The 25,776-nt window shown below is 39.8% G+C and overlaps 1 protein-coding gene across 1 annotated transcript in view; it reads right to left on the reverse strand.

The window, feature by feature from the left end:
* The window catches only part of AP1B1 (adaptor related protein complex 1 subunit beta 1), a 34,594-nt gene extending 9,465 nt beyond the window's left edge, over positions 1–25,129 (reverse strand). The window contains exons 1-13 of the mRNA XM_063454739.1: positions 24,991–25,129; positions 18,791–18,852; positions 18,590–18,695; positions 15,754–15,889; positions 14,507–14,752; positions 13,357–13,547; positions 8,893–9,114; positions 8,683–8,803; positions 6,467–6,562; positions 6,249–6,364; positions 5,730–5,895; positions 4,716–4,814; positions 982–1,241 (exon numbers count right to left, since the gene is read on the reverse strand). Coding sequence (XP_063310809.1) covers positions 982–1,241; positions 4,716–4,814; positions 5,730–5,895; positions 6,249–6,364; positions 6,467–6,562; positions 8,683–8,803; positions 8,893–9,114; positions 13,357–13,547; positions 14,507–14,752; positions 15,754–15,889; positions 18,590–18,695; positions 18,791–18,827 — 1,796 coding nt within the window. The 5' untranslated portion in view covers positions 18,828–18,852; positions 24,991–25,129. The remainder of the gene's footprint in view (positions 1–981; positions 1,242–4,715; positions 4,815–5,729; positions 5,896–6,248; positions 6,365–6,466; positions 6,563–8,682; positions 8,804–8,892; positions 9,115–13,356; positions 13,548–14,506; positions 14,753–15,753; positions 15,890–18,589; positions 18,696–18,790; positions 18,853–24,990) is intronic.
* Positions 25,130–25,776: the final 647 nt, after the last annotated feature.

The following is a 25,776-nucleotide window of genomic DNA, read 5'->3' on the forward strand; positions in this document are numbered from 1 at the left end:
TGTGGGAAAGGTAAAAATTATACAGTTGGCAAATATTGAAAAAGGGGGAGCAATAGAAAATTATTAATTCTATACAAATAGAGGCAAATATCTTTCTCAGTAACATCTAAAGACAATTTCAAAATATGAAGAGGAATGTTTCCAATGTGTAGCTTTGGGCACCTACTTAAAATATTGACATATTACTTTAGGATAACTGCAAACGGCAAGAGTGCTTTATTCAGTTCATATACAGCCATCAACAGGGCACAACAAAGATAAAATGTAAAAGCATACAAGTCAGGGTTCATAATTTCCACTAGCATATTTTTGTAGTCTACCTTCATAGGAAGAAGAGAATAAGTATTATCCCAAAGGCATTTCCCCAAAGGGTTTATATAGTTATCAACAGTGGGTAAGTAGGTTATAGTCTTAATGCAGATTTCTGTATTGGTTTACTGTGACAAAGAGAGTTTTTTTTTTTTTTTTTAACACTATGCTTTGCGACTAGGGGATTCCGTGCTCACTGCTCTTACACTCTTTAGTGGAACACTAATCATCAGATGCAGAGTGACTGGGCACCCCATAGACCATCTGATAAAAAGGAGCCACAGTACTTGGGATACTGGTTTTGGAAATCCCCAGGTTCTCTCAATCATTTTAACTATACATTACATTTAGACAGATTACAGATATCGGATTTACTACACGTTAATAATAAATAACTTGTCCTAGACAGAATACACAAACATCAAACCAAAAGAGTTTCCAGTAGCAAGAAGAGGCAACACACAATACCTAAAGCAAATATAGAAAATACCATCCAACTGTAGCATTCTTGAATTAAAATAATAATATGTCATTAGAATGTCCAAGACAGAAAACTGTATCACTTCTAAAAAGAAGAATGGACCACTAATGCTGCCATGTACAGAGAGAATGCCTGCATGTAAGAAGCATAATAAGTAGTGCAAGTAAGTAATCTTTCAGCAAAATACTCACGAGCCTGTCCGTGGAGGTAATCTCTTCGGAACAATTCCTCGACTCCCCTCCACAAAGGCGCTTGGAGGCTTGTGATAAACGGATGCCAGCGTCCCAATGTAACAGATCAGCTCCTCAAGAAGAGTGGGCTCGATGAGGTCTGTCTCTTCAGAGATCAGTGGTTTCTCTGCCAGTACGACTTCCTTTGCAGCAACTGGGTCTGTTGAGAGCAACCTCCAGTAAATGTAGCCACGGTCACGAAGATCTGGATTATCTGAATCCTGTAGAAGACAAAAAAAAAAACAATGAACTGCTTGCATATCAAGCATCAACAATTTAGATTATAAGGGGGGGGGGGAGAGAACCATCAATCACTATTTAATGAAAAATGTACTAGTAATCTGAGGAATTAATAGCAGGCTGGCTGATCATTATTATTTGTGTTTGCTAAAATGGAAGATAATTATCTGATGGATAATCTGACAGCAAAAGTATGGAATATTTTTTTTTTAGAACCTGGGATTCTTGGCCAAATTACATCCCCAGTTGATCACGTTATCTTTGCATGTAGGACAAACTGGGTACATCACAGCAAGGTCTCCCTACTCCATACTTTTCCTTTTCTGTTTTGTATAGTAGTCATTTGTAAATGGATTATGTATTAAACTTGTTTGGCTTTGTACTGAGAATATGTTTCTTAAAGAAAAAAAAATGCACCAGAATGCCAACTATATAAAAAAATAGTTAAAATAAAATCAGTAACTACAACTCATTAAGCCTCAGTACCTCTAGGAACTGATTTCTAAAAAAAAAAAAAACAAAAAAAAAAACTGGAAAGCTATTACAATAACATTATTGAAAACCTTCTGGTTGAGATACTATTACTACCAGAAATGTCTCATTGTAACAGCTTTGTTTTCCTGGCACTATAGAATACCTTAACTGTCAGGATTCACAATAATTTATCCCACAATGACATACCTTGGTAAATCCATGCAGTGCTACTTATTATTTTATTATCTACTTTCTCTTAACCCCTTCAGGACCGGCCTGTTTTTGCGATGTTTGTACGTTAAGGACCAGAGCAGTTTTAACACTTTTGTGGTGTTTGTGTTTAGCTGTAATTTTCCGCTCTCTCATTTACGGTTCCCATACAAGTTATATATTGTTTTTTTCAGGACAAAAGGGGCTTTCTTTACATACCATTATTTGTATTATGTCCAATATTGTATTTAAAAAAAATAATAAAATATGGTGAAAAATTAAAAAAAAAAAAATCATGTTTTTGGACTTTTACTTGAAAAATCTTTTACTTATCTACAAAAGCTAATGAAAAAAACTGCTAAATAGATTCAAAATTTTGTCCCGAGTTTAAAAACACCCAGTGTTTACATGCTTTATTGCTTTTTTTGCCAGTTATAGGCCTATAAATACAAGTAGGAAATTGCTGTTTCAATATATATATATTTTAAATGTATCAATAGTGACCTTGTAACACCGTTATCTGTCATAAATCCCTGAAACACACCTAACATGTACATATTTTTTTAAAGTAGACAACCCAGGGTATTCAAAATAGGGTATGTCCAGTTTTTATTAGTAGCCACTTAGTCACAAACACTGGCCAAAGTTAGCATTTATATTTGTTTGTGTGTTAAAAATGCAAGAAACGCTAACTTTGGCCGGTGTTTGTGACTAAGTGGCTACTAAAAAAGGCTGAACATACCCCATTTGCAATACCTTGGGTTGTCTTCTTTTGCAAATGGTATGCCATCATGGGGCTAATTCTCATTCCTTGGCTACCATACGCTCTCAAAGGCAACCTAACCAATCCGACAAATTTCAATTAAAAAAAAAGTAAAATCAAGCCTTATATTTGACCCTGTAACTTTCACAAACACTATAAAACCTCTACATGTGGGGTACTGTTATACTCAGGAGACTTCGCTGAACACAAATATTAGTGTATCAGAACAGTAAAATGTATCACAGCAATAATATCCTCAGTGAAAGTGCTGTTTGTGTGTGATTAATGCAAAAAACTTCACTTTCACTGACAATATCATCGCTGTGATATGTTTTACTGTTTTGAAACACTAATATTTGTGTTCAGCGAAGTCTCCCGAGTAAAACAGTACCCCCATGTACAGGTTTTAGGGTGTCATAGAAAGTTACAGGGTTAAACACAGTGCTAGCAAATTAAATTATCTGGACTTTCGGCCTGGGTTGGCAGGCAGGTCCCTCAAATTGCAATCATTAAAATTACTTAATTAGGTAAAAATATTACATAAATACACATGTAGAATTTTAATATATATACATATTTATATATTTGACGTCTACGTGTATATTTATGAAATTATTTATGTAATTATGTATATGGACATATGTATATTTCGTATTGTTTTTATTTATTTATTTATACATAGATATATATATCATTACATTCTAAGTATATTTTGATATAAATATATATATATATATATATATCAAAATACTGTTAGAATAAAATTGCATATATAAAGGTTTTTTTACTGTAAGAACAATCAGGATGTGGAATTCTCTGCCTGAAGAAGTGGTTTTATCAGAGTCCATACAGATGTTCAAACAGCTACTAGATGCATACTTGCAAAGACAGAATATTCAAGGATATAATCTTTCAATGTAGGGTAATAACTGCTTGATTCAAGGATAAATCTGACTGCCATTCTGGGGTCAAGAAGGAATTTTTTGTCCTAGCTTGTTGCAAAATTGTGCTTCAAACTGGGTTTTTTTCTTTTTTTTTTTTTTTTTTTTTTTTCTTCTTTTCTTTTGGATCAACAGCAAAAAACAGGTGTGAGGAAGGCTGAACTTGATGGACGCAAGTCTCTTTTCAGCTATCTAACTATGTAACTATGTAATTATTAAAAATTATTTTTATTTTTTGTTATTTATTTTTATTAACATATTATTTGTATTTTATAATAATATATATATACCATATATATAGCAATTATATATATATTGTATATATTCGTGTGTAATTTAAATATAAGTGTATTTTTATATTAATATACGTATATATAAATATAAAAATACACTTAATATGACATTATATATATGATACATATACATATATTATATATAGATATAATACATGTGTATATATATCATATATATATATACACATATTATTTATTTATTTTTACACTGATTTTACACTCTTTTTTTTTTTTACTTTATTTTTTGGATTTTTTACTTGCAGGGAGACTGCCTGTCAGCACAGACAGTCCCCCTGCAGGCAGATACACAGACCCCTATTGCGGTCATGTGATCGAGTGATCACATGGCCGTGGGGTCCTGATCTGCCGAGGGGGGACTGCCCGGGCAGACAGGCAGTCCCCCTGGACCGGGTGGAGCACTGATCGCCGCCGTGGGACCGACGGCGATCAGGTAAGTAGCCCCAGACCGTTATGACGGTTCAGGACCGTCAGCGGTCCAAACGCACGTTTTACCGCTGACGGTCCTGAACCGTCAGCGGTCCTGAAGGGGTTAAACTCATAAATTAGTGCAGGGAGTCTAAAAGCACATAAAAACACATATTTCCAAGTTTTATCCAGCTATCCATAGGAGTGCAATTATCCCTAACATACTGAAAATTGATACAGGACACAAAGATGTAGTTCTACCTATTTTCGGCCTCCGTCGATCAGTTACATATAACCCACTTTGTCATCGAAAGACACGGACACATAATTAAGATTTTTCATACACACCTGTGTTGCCAAGCTTAGCACTTGTTGCACCAATTCCTGTGTTTCGGTTGGTTTCTTCAAGAATAGCTTCACAATAGCTGTCAGAAGTTGCAACTGAACCTGGAAAAGAAAAAAAAGAAAGAAAAATTATGTTCAACTGTAAATTCTAATGATTCCAACCTACTCAATATATGGCATACACTGCACACACAATCAAAGTTTTACCTAGCTTTTTATAAGAGTGCAATTTCCTCTAACATACTGAAAATCTTATATAATAAAATAATATATTTACAAATACACACACACATATTTATATATATGCTACACCTGCAAGAGTTAGAAATGGGATTGTAGAATACAATAATGAACAAAGTCAGGTACACATCCAGGGCATTCTTTATATAACAGAAGGTTTATTCTAGCAACTATGCACTAAAAGGGCATCACTTGACAAAATATATATCTTTTTTTTTTTTTTTAAACCAGCAAGTAAACACTTTTAACCAAATATACAAACCAAAATAAAACAAGAAAAAAAAAAAAAAAAAACAATGAATGGCATGTAATAAAGGTTTATAAACATTCTATAAACCTGGTCAATTTTCATGGTTGGGCATTCCTTTCGGCTATCAGAATTTATTGAACGTCTTGTCCTTACTCTAAAAAACATTTTCCTATGCCTTACACTAAATCTCCTTTCTTCCAGTCTAAATGCATGACCTTGTGTTCAATGTATAGTCCAGTTTATGAAAAGATTTCCACACAATGGTTTGTATTGGCCCTGAATATATTTGAATAATTACATCATACCCCTCTGAGGTGCCATTTTTCTAAATTAAACAGATTTACATTTGTTAACCTTTCTTCATAACTGAAATGCTCCAGCACAACAACTTAAACATATTAATCTTTGCAGATATACAGTGTTTATAACCAGGAGAGCAGATGATACACATGTACACATTCAAAAACCATCACCCACTATGTACTGCGTTTATGCTTCCATATATGGACGGCAGTTACATAACTCACCTGTGTGCTCTCATCGTGGAAACCCTCCAGGAAGCTCTCAAGCAGCTCATCAGCATTGTCAATACGCTCTGCATACTCCCCAACAATCCAGATCATGGCAGCCCTGGCTTCGGGCTCATCAAGTGAGTCCAGATTCTCACACAATGTTGAAATGACACTCTCATACCTTAAAGGACAGGGAGGATGAACTGGTCAGTTTAAAGGCTATCATGTTGAAGTGGTGGGCTAACCACAATAATGCCATGTTTGAATAAATCCCCATATACTTTCAAGACGAGCCTTGAAATATTTTTGCTATGTAAATGTATTTAAAACAAATTGTGTACTTTTTACAAAAGCTACAGGTGAGGTGACTAGACTCAAAGCAGAACAATGTGATACGCCCAACTAAAATATTACTTCCCAGCATTACATGCTAAAAAATATAGTTACAATCAGAATTAGGTTAAACATTCTAGAGCCTATAGTTAAAGGAAAAAAAAATTGCTTGAGGAAATTGAGGTAGAAAAGAACTCCTACTTGTTAGGGTACTTCCTGAAAATGTCCTTAATAACAACAATGGCTTCCTGTACAACATAATTCACTTTGGTTTGGATAAGGTCCAGTAGAGTGCTAACACAACGCTCAGCAGATTGCTGTAGGGAGAAGAGGAGCATGCTGGTTATCACAATGTATTTTTCTTCACGGTATAAATTACTAGACTGGAGCTTAAAATGTAATAGACTGGCATCCCTTACCTCCACTTTAATCGCACAGCGCCCAATGGCTCTCACAGCTTTTCGGACAAAATCAACGTCAACCTCTGTGGCATATTCCTTAAGTTCTGCTAGAACCTGAATGTTGAGATGAATAAAATAAGTACACAATACAGAATAAAAATTAGTCATCCAGAACTCTAGTTTCAGGCTGACTAATGATGCCCCAGTGACGCTGCCATAGGTGGAGTTCAAAGATGTATACCTGACACTAAAAGTCCCACTGCCCAGTCCACAAAAGGGTTAAAAAAACAAACAAACAAAAAAAAACTTTAAACTAACCTGATTTCACCTCCGATGTCGCCCGGTGCTGGGTCTGGCTCCTCCTCTGCCAATGTCAGCCGATGGGGGGTACCTAGTGTGCATCGAGCGCCGCTCATTCGATCTTACACATAGGAAAGCATTGACTCAATGCTTTCATATAGGGGTTTTCAATCTGCTTGATGTCCTAATGCAAAGCTTGAGGACATCCAGCGTTGTTTCACTGAGTAAAACTCTGTAAAACTAGGAAGCTCTTACCAGACAGCCACGAGAGGAAGTCTTAACACTGCAATGTTTTACATTGCAGGGCTAATGGGGACAGGTACACTACACCCTAATCACTTCAATGAGATGAAGTGGTCTAGAAGCCTATAGTGCCCCTGTAAGTGCAATTTTGTTGTCTTTTACCAATTATGATTTGTGCTACACCCTGCACACATTCCTTTGTGTGTCTATAGAAATGGATGACAAAATATATTAATCTCTCCAAAGCCAATCAGATTTTTGTTTCCAGCATGAAAAGTCTGTCTGGATATAAATAACCTAAAACACGGAGGATTCTGGAGGAAGAACATGGTTGTAATCAACCATTTATTTATTTTTAAAACATTGAGAGTTAAAAAAAATTCTTCTAATTAAATTTTAAAGGAACACTCTAGGGTCAGGAATACCTGTTTGTGTTCCTGACCCTATAGTGTTAAAACCACAATCTTGCTCTCCTGCTCCCCCCTCCACACCCATTTCCCCCTAAATGTAGCAACATCTTGCCTTTATTCCAGTCTGCAGCTGCTGGCTCTGCCCCCAATATGCCTGCTTGGCTGACATCAGAAGTGGTGTTCTGAGCCAATCACGATGCTTTCACATAGGAAAGCATTAGATTGGCTGAGCTTGTCAAGAAAGCAGGATCAGGGGTAGAGAAAGCACAAGCCAAACATAGCCCCGGTCAATCAGGATCTTCTCAAAGAAATGCATTGAATCTATGAGGACAGTTTACTGTCTCAATGAAGAGGGTGGAGACACAGCATGGCAGTGCTGAACAGACCCAGGGGTCAAGGCACCTTCTCTGCTTCCGTGTCGGGAGGGCCAGGAAGCAGGGGGAGAGATCTAGGAAGCAGCTCTCCAGTCCTCCCACGCGATGCGGTGTGGAGCATTGCCATGGTAATGCACAGCAACGCTCCACATAGATTGCTCACGGGAGGACAGGAGAGCCGCTTCCTAGATCTCTCCCCCTGCTTCCTGGTCCTCCCGACACGGAAGCAGAGTAGGAGTCTGCCGTTCTGGGCAGGCAGGTGCCTACTCTGAATTGATGCAGACAGCCAGCAGCCCCCTCCCCCGGCGACCTTTGGCCGCGTGCCCACAGAGAGGGCCCGGCGTGCCATAGGTTTGCGATGACTGATCTATACTATTTATTGCGAGAAACGAACACAATCAGTTTTCAAAATTCAATAATTCTACCTGTACCATCAGTTATTTGGAATAAACGGCAAAATATTGTTTAAAAGTGGATAATCTACTTTTAGACACAAATATACCATTGAATGAATTATGTTTTAACATTACTTGACTGCCATATGGTCGGCCATATATAACACTGTTCTGCATTAGTCAACCAACAATAATGTGTTTTTGGATAAATGTACAAATTTAGTGTGTGTTGGAGGGTTCTTATTTGATTTTAAATTATTGAGGACTACAACTTTTGCACAAAACTGTATAGATCTACACACGTGTTCACACAACATACAGTTCGCATATCCAGTGCCAGTTTTATTTATTATGTGTTATTTGCTGTATTCTACACGATATAATGCATTACCTAGAGTCATATGATATGCACAAACAATTGAAGATCCATTAATCATCATGGTTTATCAGCTGCTCTTAATTGACAATGTAGTTTGCCTAAATATATTGGAAGGTAAAGTATACATACTGACCTGTGCAATGTTTGCAGGAGACGCTAGGCGTATCATAATATCTAACTTCTCCAGTTTCACATATATTGGGTCATTATATTTCACAAAGAACACCTTCATTTCATGTTTTAATATCTCTGGTCTGCAAGAAAGCACAGAATGGGAAGTTACACATTATGAGAACGTCTAAAAAGGTGTTTAATGTAAAGAAACAATTGGTGCTATTCTCACCGTTTTTGCACAATCAGGTTGATGTTGCGTAGTGCAACATATTGCAGCTCAGGTTCCGCAGAGAGGAGGGTAACTAGTGGAGGGGCTAGCTTTTTCAGTAGTGTTCCATAGTAGTCCAGGTCTTTGGACAGGAGCTCCATGAATTTCATCAGAACTTTCACAGCAGAGAGAACAACAGCTGAATTTGCATGTGAGAGCCGTGGTGTCACTCTTTCGCATATACTATGGAGGCAACAAGAATCATAAGATTGAAAATTACAAATTGCTCCATGTAAAGACTTGGTTTGGTGCAAAAAAATACAATTAAAAAAAAAATAAAAAAAATAAAAAAACTAGAGCACAAACGAATAGAATTTTCTCAGGAATTACAAACTCCTTAATCTTAACCAACAAAGTACGATAGAAAAGGAAGAAAAAGCAAATACAGTATACTACATCTAAAATTATAGTTTCAAGCTACAGAAAAATGGACAAGACAAAGTGCCATGCATGTCAATTCCAGCTGAAAATATAAAATTTTATTTCAACATTTAGACTGCCCCATCTTAATTCAACCCTGTGATATACATATCAAATTCAGAGTCACAATCCCAGGCAATAGCTTTGTGGTTGCCGCCGTTAATTAAACTTCCTTTAATTATGATGCTAGAGGAGGTGAGAAGAGAGAATTGAACTTTCACTCAAGCTCTTCTCCCAGTATGTAAGCAAGAGAACGAGAAGGGTTGAACTAAGCTGGAGTGTACCTCCCACCTATCTTTAAAGTGCTACAGTAAGAGTAAAAGGAATCTTAACCTAATTGAAAAAAGAAAAAAGTGTAACAATACAGAACACTGTTGAAACATGTATTAGAAAAGAACAGCGCCATCTTGTGGTTCTAGAGACATTCATAAAAGAAACTCGTTCTCTAGTATTGTGGTTTATAATGTTTCCCTACTGCAGGCTTCACTACTATGTATCCTATTCTCTCTATAATTTACCATACAATATTACTACCATTAGTTCTATTTCCCACACAAGGCTGGCACGTTTCTTCACCAAACTCAATCTTAATAAATTAAAATCAAATTGAGAAAAAAAAAAACAGGCTTCAATAACCAAGCAGTGACTAGAGCAGAGTTGGAGAATGTTTCAAGAACAGCTAAATTTTGCCTAATTGTGCAACACACTTGCAATAATGCAGCCGGAGGTTGCATGGTGGAACAAACTTGCGGCCTGTGGGCGGCTGAGACGGCCGCTTTCTCGCGCTCGTACAAACCAAGCATGCTCCTAACCACCCCTCTCCCCCATGGACTGGTGGGGGTTATTCCAGTCCTGCTGGGATGATACCACCCACTCACCTCGACCAGATCTGACAGTTCACACGGAGTTGTCTCCCTGCGAGTTGCAAACGAAGATGGTCGCCAATGCGATGTCTCCAGCACTACAAACTCCCATGACTTGTGCATCACAGGAGAAACATCTCACTAGGGCCTTTGAACACATGGGCGCAATTCTGGAGTATAATCGGATGAAGAACGAAGAGGTCTGTCGTTACAGCTATACTCCAGCCTACTGGTCGAGACCATGACTGGAGGTGAAGCCAAGGCCTCAGAAAATGCTTCAAAGCCAACGGCTCAGTCCTGTTGTAGACCGCTCCCTTCCTGGGCCACAGTCCAACATTGGTCAACCCCTTAATTACCACTCACATCCTCGGGTGGCCCTTACTCATCATGATATCAATAAGCCTGGCTGAGGGCCTCTATATCAAGTCCCATTTGCAGCATGACTAGGGACTTGTGGGACCGGTACATTGGACTGTACCTTGGCCAGGGGCTGGTAGCGTGCAGATAAGCGGGACTGAAGTACACACTCTTACCAGATCATTGTACACTGTATGAAGGGCATAGGCTGAGCTTAATCACTCCTTTTTGTAATGCTCTGCTCTTTAGTGGGCAGTTATTTTTTAATAATCGTTTGTATGTACTGTGTTTGCTGTGCTGGAGAGCAACTGAACCAACTGTAGAAAGGTTTTCATGTTCTACTTTGTCAGTCAATTTTAGATGGATAGAAGCGGGGATGGGTTGCATTTTAGGTACACTTTAAATAAAAACTATACCTGTACGTAAACTATATATGAATTTTTTAATTTTTTTTTATTGAATTCTTTATTTTGGTTGTGCATTTATGAAAATTACATACAAGCGTTCTATAGGTCACAGCATCGTAAACAGGCTTCAATAATATACGTTTAAAACTGGATGTGACATTTGAGGAACATGCACATTTTTTTATATTAATGTTTAAACAAGCTTTAACCATTTAGTTGCGTCTGAAAAGTCCCGTTACGCATAAAATAATGATGAGTAACACAAAATGTTAACGTAGAGCTCCTTTAAATAATAAGAATAATACGGTAGCTTAAACTCTGCGGTTAGGTACAGGGGGCACGTTACAAATTGCTATGGGCATCAGGAGAGAGATTATCTGGGAAGACCGTGTTATCAAGGCATATTGGGTAGGCAGACATTAACATTGTCAGAGAGGGCGGCTAAACATCATGTTAACTGATCAGTCTCACACTGGTAATATATTATGCTTGCCATGAGATATCTATGTGCATTAAAAAGATAGCATTTTGTATTAACTTAACTGGCATACAAACAAACACATTAGGTCATTGTTATACCACGGCACTGTCTTATCAAGGCTTTGAACAGGTGTAAGGCAAGTTGATCCTAGGCTAGTCACAGAGTATGTGTAGCTGGTAGGGCTAAGATTAGAGAAAAAAAAAGGGAGTGTAAGAATGTTCCAGGGGAGTTGTTGCCTGTCACAGAGCCTTAATTCTAACCCATGCAGCAGTGAAAACAAGCTGTGGCTGCTCACCCTATGCCCAATGGCAAGCTGCTAAGACTGGAACCCCAAGTCCACCTTTTTGTATGGAAGGAAGCCACCAGCCCCAAATGCCTGTGCGCTCCCGCTTTGCTCTGGCTGCATAGTGGCATAGTCCAGTTACCGGACCATGGTCTCTGGGTCTTCTCAGTGCTCGTGCTCTGTATTGCCAGGTGTGGCTTAGCTGGCTGTATTCAGCAGGTCTCTTTGTTTTCAGCGATGTTGTAGGGATTCGCTTAGCGGTTGTAGCTGGACGAGGTGCTTTAGGTAAGTCTGCTTTTGAGGGCTCGTGTTTGCGCTGGTGTGATGGGCGAGATGTCTGTCTGCTGCACGCCTATTCAGCCGGTAAGGTAGTCTCTGCGGCTTTCGTCGCTTCAGGATTGTCGGGCAGTCTCGGCTTTTTGGGCCTTGGTTGCCATGGGAGGTGTGCGATCTTGTTGGATGCCTGCTAGCTCCGCTGTGAGAGGGTGGAGATTAGATTTGTGTGCCTGGGCTTGCTGCTCCCTGAGTGCCATCTTCTCCCAGAATTTTGCAAATAGCGTATCTAGTTTGGCAAGGAAGTCAGTCCCCTCCATAGGTTGGGCGTGTGTGACGGCGGCCATTTTGCCGGAGTTCGCCTCTTCCCGCCGTCGATGGAGCTCCCTTTTTGGGATTTTAGCAGGTAGATATTCTGTCAAGCTTTGACCGGGATAACCCCCACCGGTCCGGGGGGCACAGGGTGATTGGACAGCTGCCCTTCCGATGCAGGGCCGGGGAGAGCGGCCGCCTCCCCCCAGTCCCCTCACCTCTAGGCCGCATCCGGCGAGCATAGCCTCTCGGTCTCCGAGGATCTTAGAACGGGTATCAGGCTTGTCACCAGGTCTCGCTTATCTAAGTCAGCGCCTACCGGTTTGGTTTTCGACTCGGATTTGGCAAGGATCAGCAGTAGTGTGGGCCATTAGACGGGAGCCCAGCTTACATGCGACCGCTCGGCTCGCTGGCTTAGCCCCGCCCCCAATTATATACGGATTTTAAAGAAACACTAAAGTGTTAGCAATACAAAAATGTATTCCTAAGGCTATTGGAGTAGCTGTTTAGGTGAACAGTTCCCCTCTACGTGCAGTGAAATTAAATGTACCTTTTCTGAGCCAATCCAATGCTTTTCCATTGGAAACTATTTGGAAACCACACTACGCCAATCTGTACCCTCAAAGAAATGTATTGAATCAATCCATCTCTGTGAGGAGCTGTCAGCGCCTCTTTGCAGAAACGCTGTACACTGTGCGGCACTAGACTAAAAAGCAGCTCTAGTGACCTCCAGAACCACTACATTAAGCTGTGGTGGTTTTGGGGACTATAGTGTCCCTTTAATATGGTAATTTGCTTAACTCAAAAAGACAATTGAAGAACATATACGCTTTCTCTGCAACTCTAAAAATAAGACAATAACTACTCTTCTAAAAGCCAAACAAATATCTAAAGGCTTTGGCAAAAACAAGGTCATGGTATTTCTTTATGAAGTCACATGGCATGTATCCCCACATTCAAATTCCGCTCTGCTCAATGAACTGAAACGGTTATTGCCATCCAGGGTAATCAATAATAAATATTTCATACCTCTGTGCTTCACGGTCATCTTTAGGAGCATAGTTAGCAAGACAATCCAAGATGAAAATCTGACCCCACTCAGTACATTCATTTAAGGCTGTCAATAGCTTATTGATGGACTGAGGATTCAAGTCCAAGAGATTGCTGCTTGGGTGGGACTCTGCAATCTCTGATAAAGCTGCTACTGCATTAGCCACAACCTGGTGAGGAATAATAAAGGAAAATAAAAATAAGCAGCAGAATTGGATGAAAGACTCACTTTTATAGCAATACTGAATTAAAGGGACAAAACGGTGCGGATTACAAAATCTTATTTACCTACAGTGATATGCTCCATTATGTATTTTCAAATGGAGACTGCTTCAAAGATTTTCCCATTAAAATGTTTATGTTTTTTTTTCTTCTAACCTCTTTATTATATGGAGTTTTGTTCACTGGTACGTTGAATATGGCATACATTACATCATGCTGACCAATGGTATCAAACCTTGACAGCAGATGAATGTGGAATGCATTACTTATTTTGCACATTCTATTGTATGTAAGAGCATGGTGCAATGTCAAGGCTTGCCATCACTTAAAGGAACACTATAGTCACTAGAACAACTACAGCTTAATGTAGTTGTTCTGGTGTCTATAGCTTGTCCCTGCAGGCATTTTAATGTAAACGTTCCCCATAGAGATGCATTGATTCAATGCATCTCTATAAGGAGATGCTGATTGACGCAGTGCAGCATGTTATTGCGCATACGCAATAGCCTCTTAATGCTTTCCTATGGGAAAGCATTGGATTGGATGAGATTGTAAATTTTTATGATCTCAGCCAAGAAGACGGAGCCAGCTGTGGCAAGACCCACACAGAGTTGGAATAAAGGTAAGTTTCATGCCTTTTTTTAAAAAAGCAAAGGGGGGCTGGAAGTCTTAACTGTATTTTTATTTCTGACACTATAGTGTTCCTTTAACTAGACTGTAAACACAACATGGTCCTTATCACCTGTGCCACTAGTATTTTATGTCTGAAAATTACAAAATGCTTGACTGAGTTGGAGATTTAGAATTAAATTAATAATACACAACTAACAATAATCCTTAAGAAGAAAGTGCTTTTACAATAAATACCAACAGTGTGATGCACTTGAAATACTTAAAGTGCAATTACCATTGGGTTGGAATCCGAGATGAGATCTTTTAAGGTGTCCAGGAAACCCTGATCTTCCACCAGCTGAGCATTGATATCATGTAGTTTGGCCACACAGACAGCAGCAGTCTTACGCACATACGGGTCTTCATCCTTCAGGCACTTACGCAGTGGCTCACATAAGTACTCTGTGATTTTGTCCACACGGATGCAGCCCATAGTGCGCACAGCCAGTGCACGGATCAGTGGGTTAGGGTCCTCACAGTCCTGAAGGAAAAGGAAAATATTCATTAGCTCACAATGTATGACTAGATGGGAGAAGATTATATTTTATTTATGGAAAGATGAAATGGTCATTATTACTAAGTAAAGCAATATAAAAATATTTACGGATGCATCGTACAGAGTGTAAAAAGCCATTAAACACACTAGTCATAAAACATCCAATAAAATCCTCAAACCCATAAGGACCAATGACACCCTGCTGTCAAAATAATATACATCCTTAATTATATGTTCTACTGCTCTTTTAACAAAAGTAACCATCCAGAATAGAATTTACAATGCTAAATTAATAGTATTTAATATAGTACTTCATGCTGGCATAGGGTATTTAGAAGAACAGTTTGAAGATGTCACTGAACGAAAATGGACTTAATGGTTGCATGCTGAAATAAAAAAAGAAATAAAAAATCCTTAACTTCAAGGTTTTTCTAGCGATCCAGTATGTTCAAACATCAAAAGCAACACTTCACCATATAAATTCTGACTGGTTTAGTGGGATTGAGGTACCTATACATTTTTACTCCGTAAAATGACTAGAGTCAGCTACAGAATCATAAGTGCGAATTATATGTCAAAAGGGCCATTAACAAAAACTTGTATTCCCAGATTAAACTGGATAACCAAGATGCATTCTTGCTGAGCCATAACACTCTTGTCATCCGATGCACTGATTAGTTAATTAATAGGAAAATCCAAAATATTGGAACAGATCACAGGTCTCAAACATTCTTAAAAATGACATTATTGCAAAGACTGTAAACCCTCAATGCTGAACAATGAAAATGTATTGTCTGCTTGACCCAATCCCCATTCCCTTTTTATTTCTGTCCCCCCCCCTCCCTCCCTTATTCAACTTTACCAAAATAAAAATGACATTATTGGAAAGCAAATGGCCACCAATACCTGGAATAAATCAAAAGGTTAAAAAAAAAAAAAAAAAAAAAAAAAAAGAGTTCAGCCTTATTTTACGGAAAGAAACTTACCTTAACAAAGGTGTTCACAGCCATGATAGCCATGTCTGGCTGGCTTTTAGCATAGTTCATCAAGTACAAATAGACCAGTTTCTTCAGTTCCAGATTATCAGTCTGCATGCAATTGACCACGTCTGGAAACAAGGCACTAGAAAGGCCATGGAAAACAGAGTCAAACTTAGTACTACACAAGATATCACATACATTAACGTGAACAAAATGGATAATAAAATATAAATAATGAAGTATTATTATAATACCATATCCGTATATTTGATGAAAATAAATGCATAATGATTACGAACATCAGAGTTTCAGAAATAATAGAGCTGTGAGTATTGGGCAGTGCACTTAAAGGGGAAAGTCCAGCAAAAGTTTATAATTACTATTCCCATGGCCCACTTTTACTTTACAACATTTTAATTATGTTGGTTGCAGAAGAACATGGTTTGTAGAATACAGAGACTGATCAAGGCATGTATTCTTTGTCAGTTCAAAATGTTGATCAAGAAATGGAGGCTTTACAGCAGCCATATGATAAATAATGCAAATAACTTTCAGTGAGATAAAAATGTATAGATCTAAAGACAAGGTTATGGCAACAAAACCAATTACTTTGTCATTTAATGAAATTGTACAAGGCAATTAAGCTGTAGGATTATTACAAGAACTAAATCCATAAATATTTATTAAACAGCAAAATACAGATATATGTATTGATGTAAGAAATCTATTATGGTATGACACATGTAATATGATTTTTTTAAATTAATGTCAACTCCTTTGTATCACATAGAAACATAGATGGCAGATAAGAACCATTTGGCCCATCGAGTTTGTCCAATTTTTTTTTTTTTTTTTTAAATACTTTAATTAGTCCCTGGCCTTATCTTATAGCTAGGATAGCCTTATGCCTATCCCACGCATGCTTAAACTCCCTTACTGTGTTAACCTCTACCACTTCAGCTGGAACGCTATTCCATGCGTCCACTACCCTCTCAGTAAAGTATTACTTCCTGATATAATTTTTATACCTTTGCCCCACTAATTTAACACTATGTCCTCTTGTTGTGGTAGTTTTTCTTCTTTTAAATAGTATCCTCCTTTACTGTGTTGATTCTTTTTATGTATTTAAATGTTTCTATCATATCCCCCCTGTCATGTCTTTCCTCTAAGCTATACATCTTAAGATCCTTTAACCTTTCCTTGCAAGTTTATCCTGTAATCCATTAACCAGTTTAGTAGCCCTTCTCTGAACTCTCTCCAAAGTTATCAATATCCTTCTGGAGATACGGTCTCCAGTACTGCATACAATACTCCAAGTGGGGCCTCAACAGTCTTCTATAAAATGGCATGAGAACTACCGTCTTTCTACTGCTAATACCATAGCCAGACTGATTTTCCTTTCTCTGTCAATCCTTACATTGGTATCCTTTAGGATTAAATTCAAAGTGCTAACCCATACCTATAAAGCACTGAACAATTCAAGCCCCTCTTACATCTCTTCACAGATCCATAGGCCTCTTCTCAGTCTTTCCGCTCTGCCTGTGACCTTCTCTTGTCCGCTGCTCGCACCCATACGGCCAACTCACGCTTTCAGGACTTCTCGTGGGCGGCTCCCTTCCTATGGAATAGCCTGCCTACTGCCATCAGACTCTCCCCTAGTCTTCAATAATTAAGAAGTGCCCTAAAACCCATCTCTTTAGGAAAGCTTATGGCCTCACATACAAGAGTAACTTCTACCTCTTGCTCTCTCCTAAAGGGCAGCACTCTACTCTCTCCTCCACCTCTGCTTCACTCCCACCTTATTTAAATTGCCCATTTCCTGTCCCAATGTGTTTTATACCCCACCTCCTTTAGACTGGGAGCTTGTTTGAGCAGGGTCCTCTTCAACCTATCGTTCCTGTAAGTTTTCTTGTAATTGTCCTATTTATAGATAAATACCCACTCTCATAATATTGTAAAGCGCTACAGAATCTGTTGGCGCTATATAAATGCCACTCCCTATACAACCAAGCATTCTGCTAGCATTTCCTGCAGCTCTATTATGCCGTCTGCCTACTTTTAAGTCATCTGAAATTATTACCTCTAAATCCCTTTCCTCAGACATTGAAGTTTGGACTATCAAATATTCTGTACTCTGCCCTTGGGATTTTACATCCAAAATGCATTACCTTGCACTTATCCACATTAAATGTCAGTTGCCACAACTCTGACCATTTTTCTAGTTTACCTAAATCATTTGCCACCTACTGTCTAAGCCTAAATAATGAATAGGAATAAATATAAGAATTAAAATAAAAGTGTGGGGGTAGAAAATGTGCCAGATAAATGCCAATCTACCCTATACTTTGAAATAGATATTTATTTTATAACATTAAAACGTATTAAGTAGGAGAGCTAACGCCATAGTGGTGCACTCTGTATTGACCTACAGTCAGAACTGGAGCTCTTAGGTTGCCAAGACATCTCCCCTGCAGCAAACCATATTGTGAGCTGATCATCCGAGCTTCATGTATGCTGGAGCTGTGAGTATCGCGGACAGCGCACTTCAATCGGGAAGTACAGCAAACGTTTATATGGACTACTCTTCCTTTACGACATTTTAATGTCGCATGCAGAAGAACACACTGCTGACTGTGTCTGTCAGTCAGAGCAGGTAGCATGTTACAGCTGCTCAAATGAACAATTCATAGAGGTCTTTCCATTCATCCTGTGTAAATGGAAAAGTGTGCCTTTCCATCTCTGCTCCACTGATCAGGTACAGAATGCAAACAAAACCCAGACTGACAGGTAAAATACAACAGAAACACAACCCTTTCTAGGAAACCCTATACACCCAGCATACCTGACATCCTTCCCCACGGTCATGGAAGCTATAACCTTCTTTACAGCTTCTTTCTTCTTCTCCTTCTTGTCACTGTTTAGTTCTGCTTTCAGCTCGAAGATCTCACCTGAAAAAGCATCAAATAAATAGGATTGCCAACTTACAACTTCTCTACACCCTTTCGAATTTGTCAAAAATCCACAATAACACTTTTCTCCTCACCTTTCTTGGTGGTAGTGAAATATTTTGAGTCTGTCATCTTTGCTCTGGATTTTCACACTGAGCTGCAATGAGAGGAAAGACGGGTGGAATGTGAAAGGATAATATTTTTACTTGTCAGCAGAGGCTGCAGGAAGGAAAGAAGCAGCAAAGCCTCCCCCCCTTCCAACAGGAAAATAAGCAGGGAGAGGATGAGGAATGGGAAAGCATCACAATGTGAGAAACATAGAAAACCAATTGGCAAAATGCATTTACTGGGTGAAAAAAAAAAATGCATTAAAGCACAGCTTGACAAATTTGCTTGGAATCTAGGAGCCAGGTGTTAACTAACAAAGCTTAATTTTCAGCGATAAAAAAAAAAAAAAAAATTCTTAAAGGGACACTATAGTCACCAGAACCACTGCTGCTTAAATGTAATGCTTCTGCTGTCTATAGCCTGTCCATGACGGCCTTTTCATGAGTGACTGTCACTAGAGATGTTACTTGGCAGCAATGTAGACGGCCACTAGAGGTGATTCCTAGTCCAGTGCTGCCCAGCAGTGACGTTCAGAGTCTCAGCGCACTGCATGAAGACACTGAATGTTCCCCGTAGAGATGCTTTTATTCAATGCATCTCTGAGGAGATGCTGATTAGAGCACAAGCAATAGCCTCCCAATGCTTTCCTAAGGGACAGCACTGGCTTGGCTGAGATCATCAACATTGATTATCGCAGCCATGGAGGTGGGGCCAGCCATGGTGAGGGAAAAAATGGGAGTAAAATTAGAGGTGGGTCGGTTACCTAAACAGAGACACACACTGACAGACAAAATCTCACAGACAGACACTCACACAAACATAAAAATATATATTTTTAATTATTTCAATTTAAATCAACCCAGCTACCCTACCTTTGGGTATGCTGGAGTAGACAGACTTTCCCTGGGGTTCAGTGGGGCTGATGTAACCTCCCTGCTCTGTTTTGTCTCCCGCACATTTTAGTAATGCATGGGCCGTAGTGACATAATATTCTGGCTCCCGTCATCACTGTAGTGCGTGAGAGGAAGCAGAGCAGGAAAATTACAGCTCCCTCCCTATCTCTGTTCCAGATAGCCGGCCTCCTCCTCCTCAGCTGTCCATCTGCCTGCGCCTGCATGCTCCCTTGCTGCCGCAATTTACCGGCTAACAAATCCCCAGGAGAAAATTCCTAATCGCCATTGCGCCTGGGATTTATCGAACCCTGCGTTAGAGAAACACGAAAAACTGGTTTTCATCCCCCCACTGCACCCAGACCTCATCAATGAGCTGAAGTGGTCTGGGTGCCTATAGTGTCCCTTTAATCTTTTCGCCTTTACAGATCATCTCTCTTGGCTCACTGTTCCTGTCCCTGAGTAAGACCCATATATCCAGTGGGGGCACTTGTTCTTCTGCCTTTGAGGCTTGGAGCTGACAAAGTGTTTTAGCACCAAATTATCAAGAACAGTCTTCAGAGGGTTAGATATATTGCATGTAACATAAGGCAAATTTTTATTTTTTTTCAGATTTGTTTGTCCTTTTATCTAGAAATTAATTTAAAGAAGAATAACTCTAAGACCTATAACTATCACAGTGCAGTGCACCTTCCCTGTATATTGTCAAACTATTTTAAGCAGTTATATAATAAATACTGGAGCATGGTACTCAAATAGTCTTTGCACAATGAACATCACAACCAGCAATAAAGATTCTGCTGATCTGCTGATATGTAATGGGAAACAAGTCACTATGTAAATGCTGTAGGGATAATTGTGGGGACGAAATGTTAAAAATAATATTATTTGGATATTATGAAAAATTAATAATATTTTTCTATGACCCTTTATAAAAGAAACACTGCAAGCACCATACCCTCCCCCCAGTAATCACTTACATCTTAACAGGGGAGCATGGCAGATGCAGTTACCCAACTCCACTGCATCAACTAGAGAGCCCAAAGCTTTCTGTCTGAGCTATGATCGGCAGTACAGGGCTTAGTTCATTGGATAAGAGCAATCAGATGATGCTCTCAGCCAATGAGCAATCCCTACACTGCCTGGTTTAGCTCAGGAGAGCCAAAAGAAGCTCCTTAGCAGAGAGTTTGTGGAGGTGAGAAACGGCACCCAGCAGACCCAGAGGTAAGAAGACATCATTCTAACTTACAATATGTAGATGGGCATCCAGACACAGCATGCTGGGTTAAGGTGCTTAAAGCATTCCTTTAAGAAGGGATCATTGAAATGTACTCTCTAAAAGGATTACTTACTAATGTGAGAAATGTCAGGAACTCAAAGTGAAATTAAAATTTAAAGGGATACTATATTGTAATTAACACATATACTCCTGACACAGCCCTGATGTGGCTGTTTAGGTGACTAGTCCTGCTCAGATTGCATTGAAAAGGTGATTTTACTCACCTTTTTTTTCCCAAAGCCGTAGCTGGCTCCACCTCTGTGGCTAAGATCAATCTTGATCTCTTTTTATTTTTTATTTTTTTTATTATTATTATTATTTATCACTCCATAGAAATAACAAGTATACAATTAACTTTTAGGCTTACGCAGAAGCCAACATAAGTATTTTTTATGGAAAACATAATGTGCTTCAGGTGAACCATCTGATACCAATTCTTTACTCCTTTGAGACATGTCTCCTATCAAGGGTTTTTGTGTTTGTTTGTTTTTTAAACAGGCATTCAGACAAACATAAGGAGCCCTATCCTAACAACTGCCCAGTAGCCCTTGGGTTTCCTTATTCCTCCATTATTTTGATCATGCCTGGGATAAATTGAAGAAAAATTAAAAGATTATAAAAGAGAGAATCCTTCCCTTGAAAGACAGGGAAGCACAACAAAAAAGAAAACAACAAGGAAAGTTCTAAGGAAGAAAATAGAGATAAAATATAGCATCAGGAAGAGGTAAAGTGTAGATGGGAGAGGGGGGGGGGGGGGGGGGGGGGGGGGGGGGGAGTGAAGTTTTCAATGCGGTAGTTATGTCCTTCGTGAGAAGGGAATCTCCGTGGCTAGGCCGCATCTACTCTCCTATTCAGTCCTACCTGTCCTCACCGGATCCCACAGTCTTAGGAATGCTACTGTCGTCCCTTTTACCCTTGCTCAATCTTGATCTCTTGATCTTAGCCAAATCATTGGGAGGCAATTGCGAATGCACAGCAAAACGCTGCGCCAATCAGTGATTCCTCATATTGGACTGCATGAATACATCTCTATGTGGACCATGCATGGAGGGATAGAAAGCACCTCTAGTGGAAATCCGAGTGACTGCCAGCAGAGGGGTTACTAGGCACATTACAATGTAAAGCATGCAGGAACATGCTGAAGACACCAGAACCACTACATTAAGCTGTAGTGGTTCTTTTGATGTATTAAAGGGATCCTATAGTGCCAGAAAAGCAAAGCTGTTTTCTTGGCATTATAGGGTTAATAGCCACCCCCCAACCCTCCCTTCAGCCACTTACCTAGATCCAGCGCCGATGTCCCTCAGCGCTGGGTCAGGCTCCATCCACATTAGACCTACCCATAGGAAAGCATTGAATGCGCAGCGCAAGGATGTCCAGCGTCAGATAACGGACCAAAAGTTAGTTTGGATTCCGGAAGCGCCCCAGTGGTTGTCTGGTAGACAGCCACAGAGGGCAGACTTAGTGCTGCAATGCAAACATTGCAGTTTCTCTGGAACTACGTCTTAAATTGCAGCACTAAGTACAAAAGGGACACAGCACCCAGACTACTTCAATGAGCTGAAGTGGTCTGGGTGCCTTCAGTGTCCCTTTTAGGCCACAATAACTGAACTGGAAATACTCATTCACAATTTGCACATTTAATATATATTCACACTAGGGATCGACCGATTATCGGTCTGGCCGATATTCTGTATTTTCGTTATCGGCCAATAGAGATGCCGATATTGCCAATAATACATACCGGGACCGCCGGACCTATTACAAGTCCGGTGGGAGGGGGGCCGCAGCAAGTGCCTACTTACCTTCCCAGCAGCTCCCTGTGTAAATCTCACGAGTCCCGCGGCCGTCAGATCGGTGCCACTGGTTACCATGGCAACACTCCGCACGGCACACTGGCCGCGAGTTTTATACAGGGAGTTGAAGAGAGCTGCTGGGAAGGTAAGCAAGCGCTTGCTGCGGGCCCCCTCTGTACTTTCCATGCCACCGGACCACCAGGGAATGGCATATCCCCCCTCCATTGCCAGCCAACAAGCAGGGATGGGGGACTAAAAAAAAAATAATAATACTTAAACATTTTTAAAATGTGTAAATAAAAAATGCCCCCTCCCCCCAAATTACATACCTACAGAAACACACACACACACACACTACACACACACACACTACACAAACACACTACAAAAACACACTACAAAAACACACTACAAAAACACACTACAAAAACACACTACAAAAACACACTACACAAACACACTACACAAACACACTGTATATAATGCAGTGTGTGTGTTTGTGTAGTGTGTATATAATGCAGTGTGTTTGTGTAGTGTCTGTATAGTGAATGCAGTGTGTGTATAAAATGCAGTGTTTGTGTAATGTATATAAACACACACACACTACACAAACACTGCATTCACTATACACACACACATTTTGCATTTAGTATATATACACACACTGCATTCACTTTACGCACGTTACACAAACACACTCTGCATTCATTATATACACACACACTACACAAACACACACACTACACAAACACACACACTACACAAACACAAACACACACACACTACACAAACACACTGTGTATATAATGCAGTGTGTGTTTGTGTAGTGTGTATATAATGCAGTGTGTGTTTGTGTAGTGTCTGTATAGTGAATGCAGTGTGTGTATAAAATGCAGTGTATATAAACAGACTACACAAACACTGCATTCACTATACACACACACTACACAAACACACACATTTTGCATTTAGTATATATACACACACTGCATTCACTTTACGCACACTACACACAGCATTCACTATACACACACACTACACAAACACACTCTGCATTCATTATACACACACACACACTACACAAATACAGACAGCTCCACTGTCTAAACACACTGTATCCACTACACATGGCATGTATATTTTGTGCATTTACCTTTAGAAATTGTTTATTTTTTCAAAATGGTAAATGTACAGAATATTGGTAAATTATCAGCAAAAAAAAAAAAAATCAATATTGGTCAATCCCTATTTCACACACATATATATATATATAAAAAGGCTGCTGGTACAGACAGAATTAGTTATTTTTCTTCTAGACAAGGTCATACGCAAATCCAGAACAGAAAGCTCCTGATGGAAACCATGTCATACTAGAACTAGTAGTACAGATTGCATAAGCAATTTAAAATGTAAATATACCTTGAATGAATTGTATGGTGTCACTGCAATTTTTTTTAAAGAGTACCTAAGTAAAATGGTGACCTTATATACCCACCACTAATGACCATTTTACACATGCAACTGCAGTGTAGCCAACAGCATGTTATCCATTGGGGTTAACTATTAATCCATTCAAAATCTATAGGCAAATTAGAAGTTGCAATGCCTGAAGTCAGAGAGAGAGATATATATATATATATATATATATAAAATAAAAAAAATAAAAACATGGAGTGAATCGTTCAGCCAGTCAGAGACACTCTAAGGATTAGCACTGCACTCAAACAGGTGGGCATTATGCAGGGCACAACTACCGCAGGTTAATGTAAATGTAGGTAACAATTACTATAAAAATACCATACAGTACAGTAACAATGATACAGGAGAAATAAATATAGATATCTACCCCCCCCCCCCCCCCCGCAAGCCCCATGTGCCATATGACTCAGTGTAGTTATATGGTGTGCACCGCACAGCTGGCAATGGCTGCCTGGAGATGAATGGATACCGGGTCACAGCTGCCCGGGCTGTCACAGGGAGCCACAGATCCCGGCTCTCTATGGATTTACAGGGTCCTGGCGGCAGTTAGGGGGCTGGTCTGGGTCATGGCCGGTATTGACCCCCCCTCCCCGGGCTGTGAGGCCCCCAGGGCCCCCATATGGGAGGAGTTTGTCACTTGTCTTCCATCAGCTGGTCGCCCACTTCCGGCTCCTACCCGGCCCCCTCCTCGCCCCAGCCCCCCCACGTAAACCGCAAATGGCGCCGCCAGCGGGAAGCGTTACCTGTGTAGAAGACGCGCTGTCCGGTCCCTGGGCTCGGGCTCCGCGGATGGCTCAGATGTTTACCGTCTATAGCGGAGACACCCCCTCCCGGCAAATCACCGCAAAGATGGCTGTCACCTGCTACCGGAAGTGACGGCACCTAAGAGGGAGTTCCGGTCCTCACTGTACACGTCTGAGCGTGCTGTTGTCATGGAAACTGGCTACAGAGGGCGCTGTCACACGGGCTGGTTTTGTGCAACAGACAGCAATCAATAGTTGGGGCAGAAAAAAAAAACATTTTTATATTTATGTTCTCTCTTTTGGTGATGAAAAAGATGTATTATATTTATTAAGGATCACCACAAATAGAGAACATATATATAAAAATAAGGTTTTTTTTCTACCCCCAACTTGATTCTAGCCCTATTATTGGCACATGTTAGGGAGTTGTAACCCCATAATATGTGAAGCAACCGAGGTGGGGGCTTGTTTTGCAAAATGCAGCCAGGGGAGAAAATATGGCCATTTCATTACCTTCCTATTTGTAATCGGAGTCTGATACAAAATTCTGTCAGTTTGTAACTGATACTTTTTTTGGCACCTTTGCTGTGTGGTACTATAGTTTAACCCCTTAACCCCTTAAGGACCAAACTTCTGGAATAAAAGGGAATCATGACATGTCACACATGTCCTGTGTCCTTAAGGGGTTAAGGACACATGCCATGTCTGACATGTCATGATTCCCTTTTATTCCAGAAGTTTGGTCCTTAACCCCTTAAGGACCAAACTTCTGGAATAAAAGGGAAT

The sequence above is a fragment of the Pelobates fuscus genome, chromosome 5, assembly GCF_036172605.1.
Source record: "Pelobates fuscus isolate aPelFus1 chromosome 5, aPelFus1.pri, whole genome shotgun sequence".
Taxonomy (NCBI): Eukaryota; Metazoa; Chordata; class Amphibia; order Anura; family Pelobatidae; genus Pelobates; species Pelobates fuscus.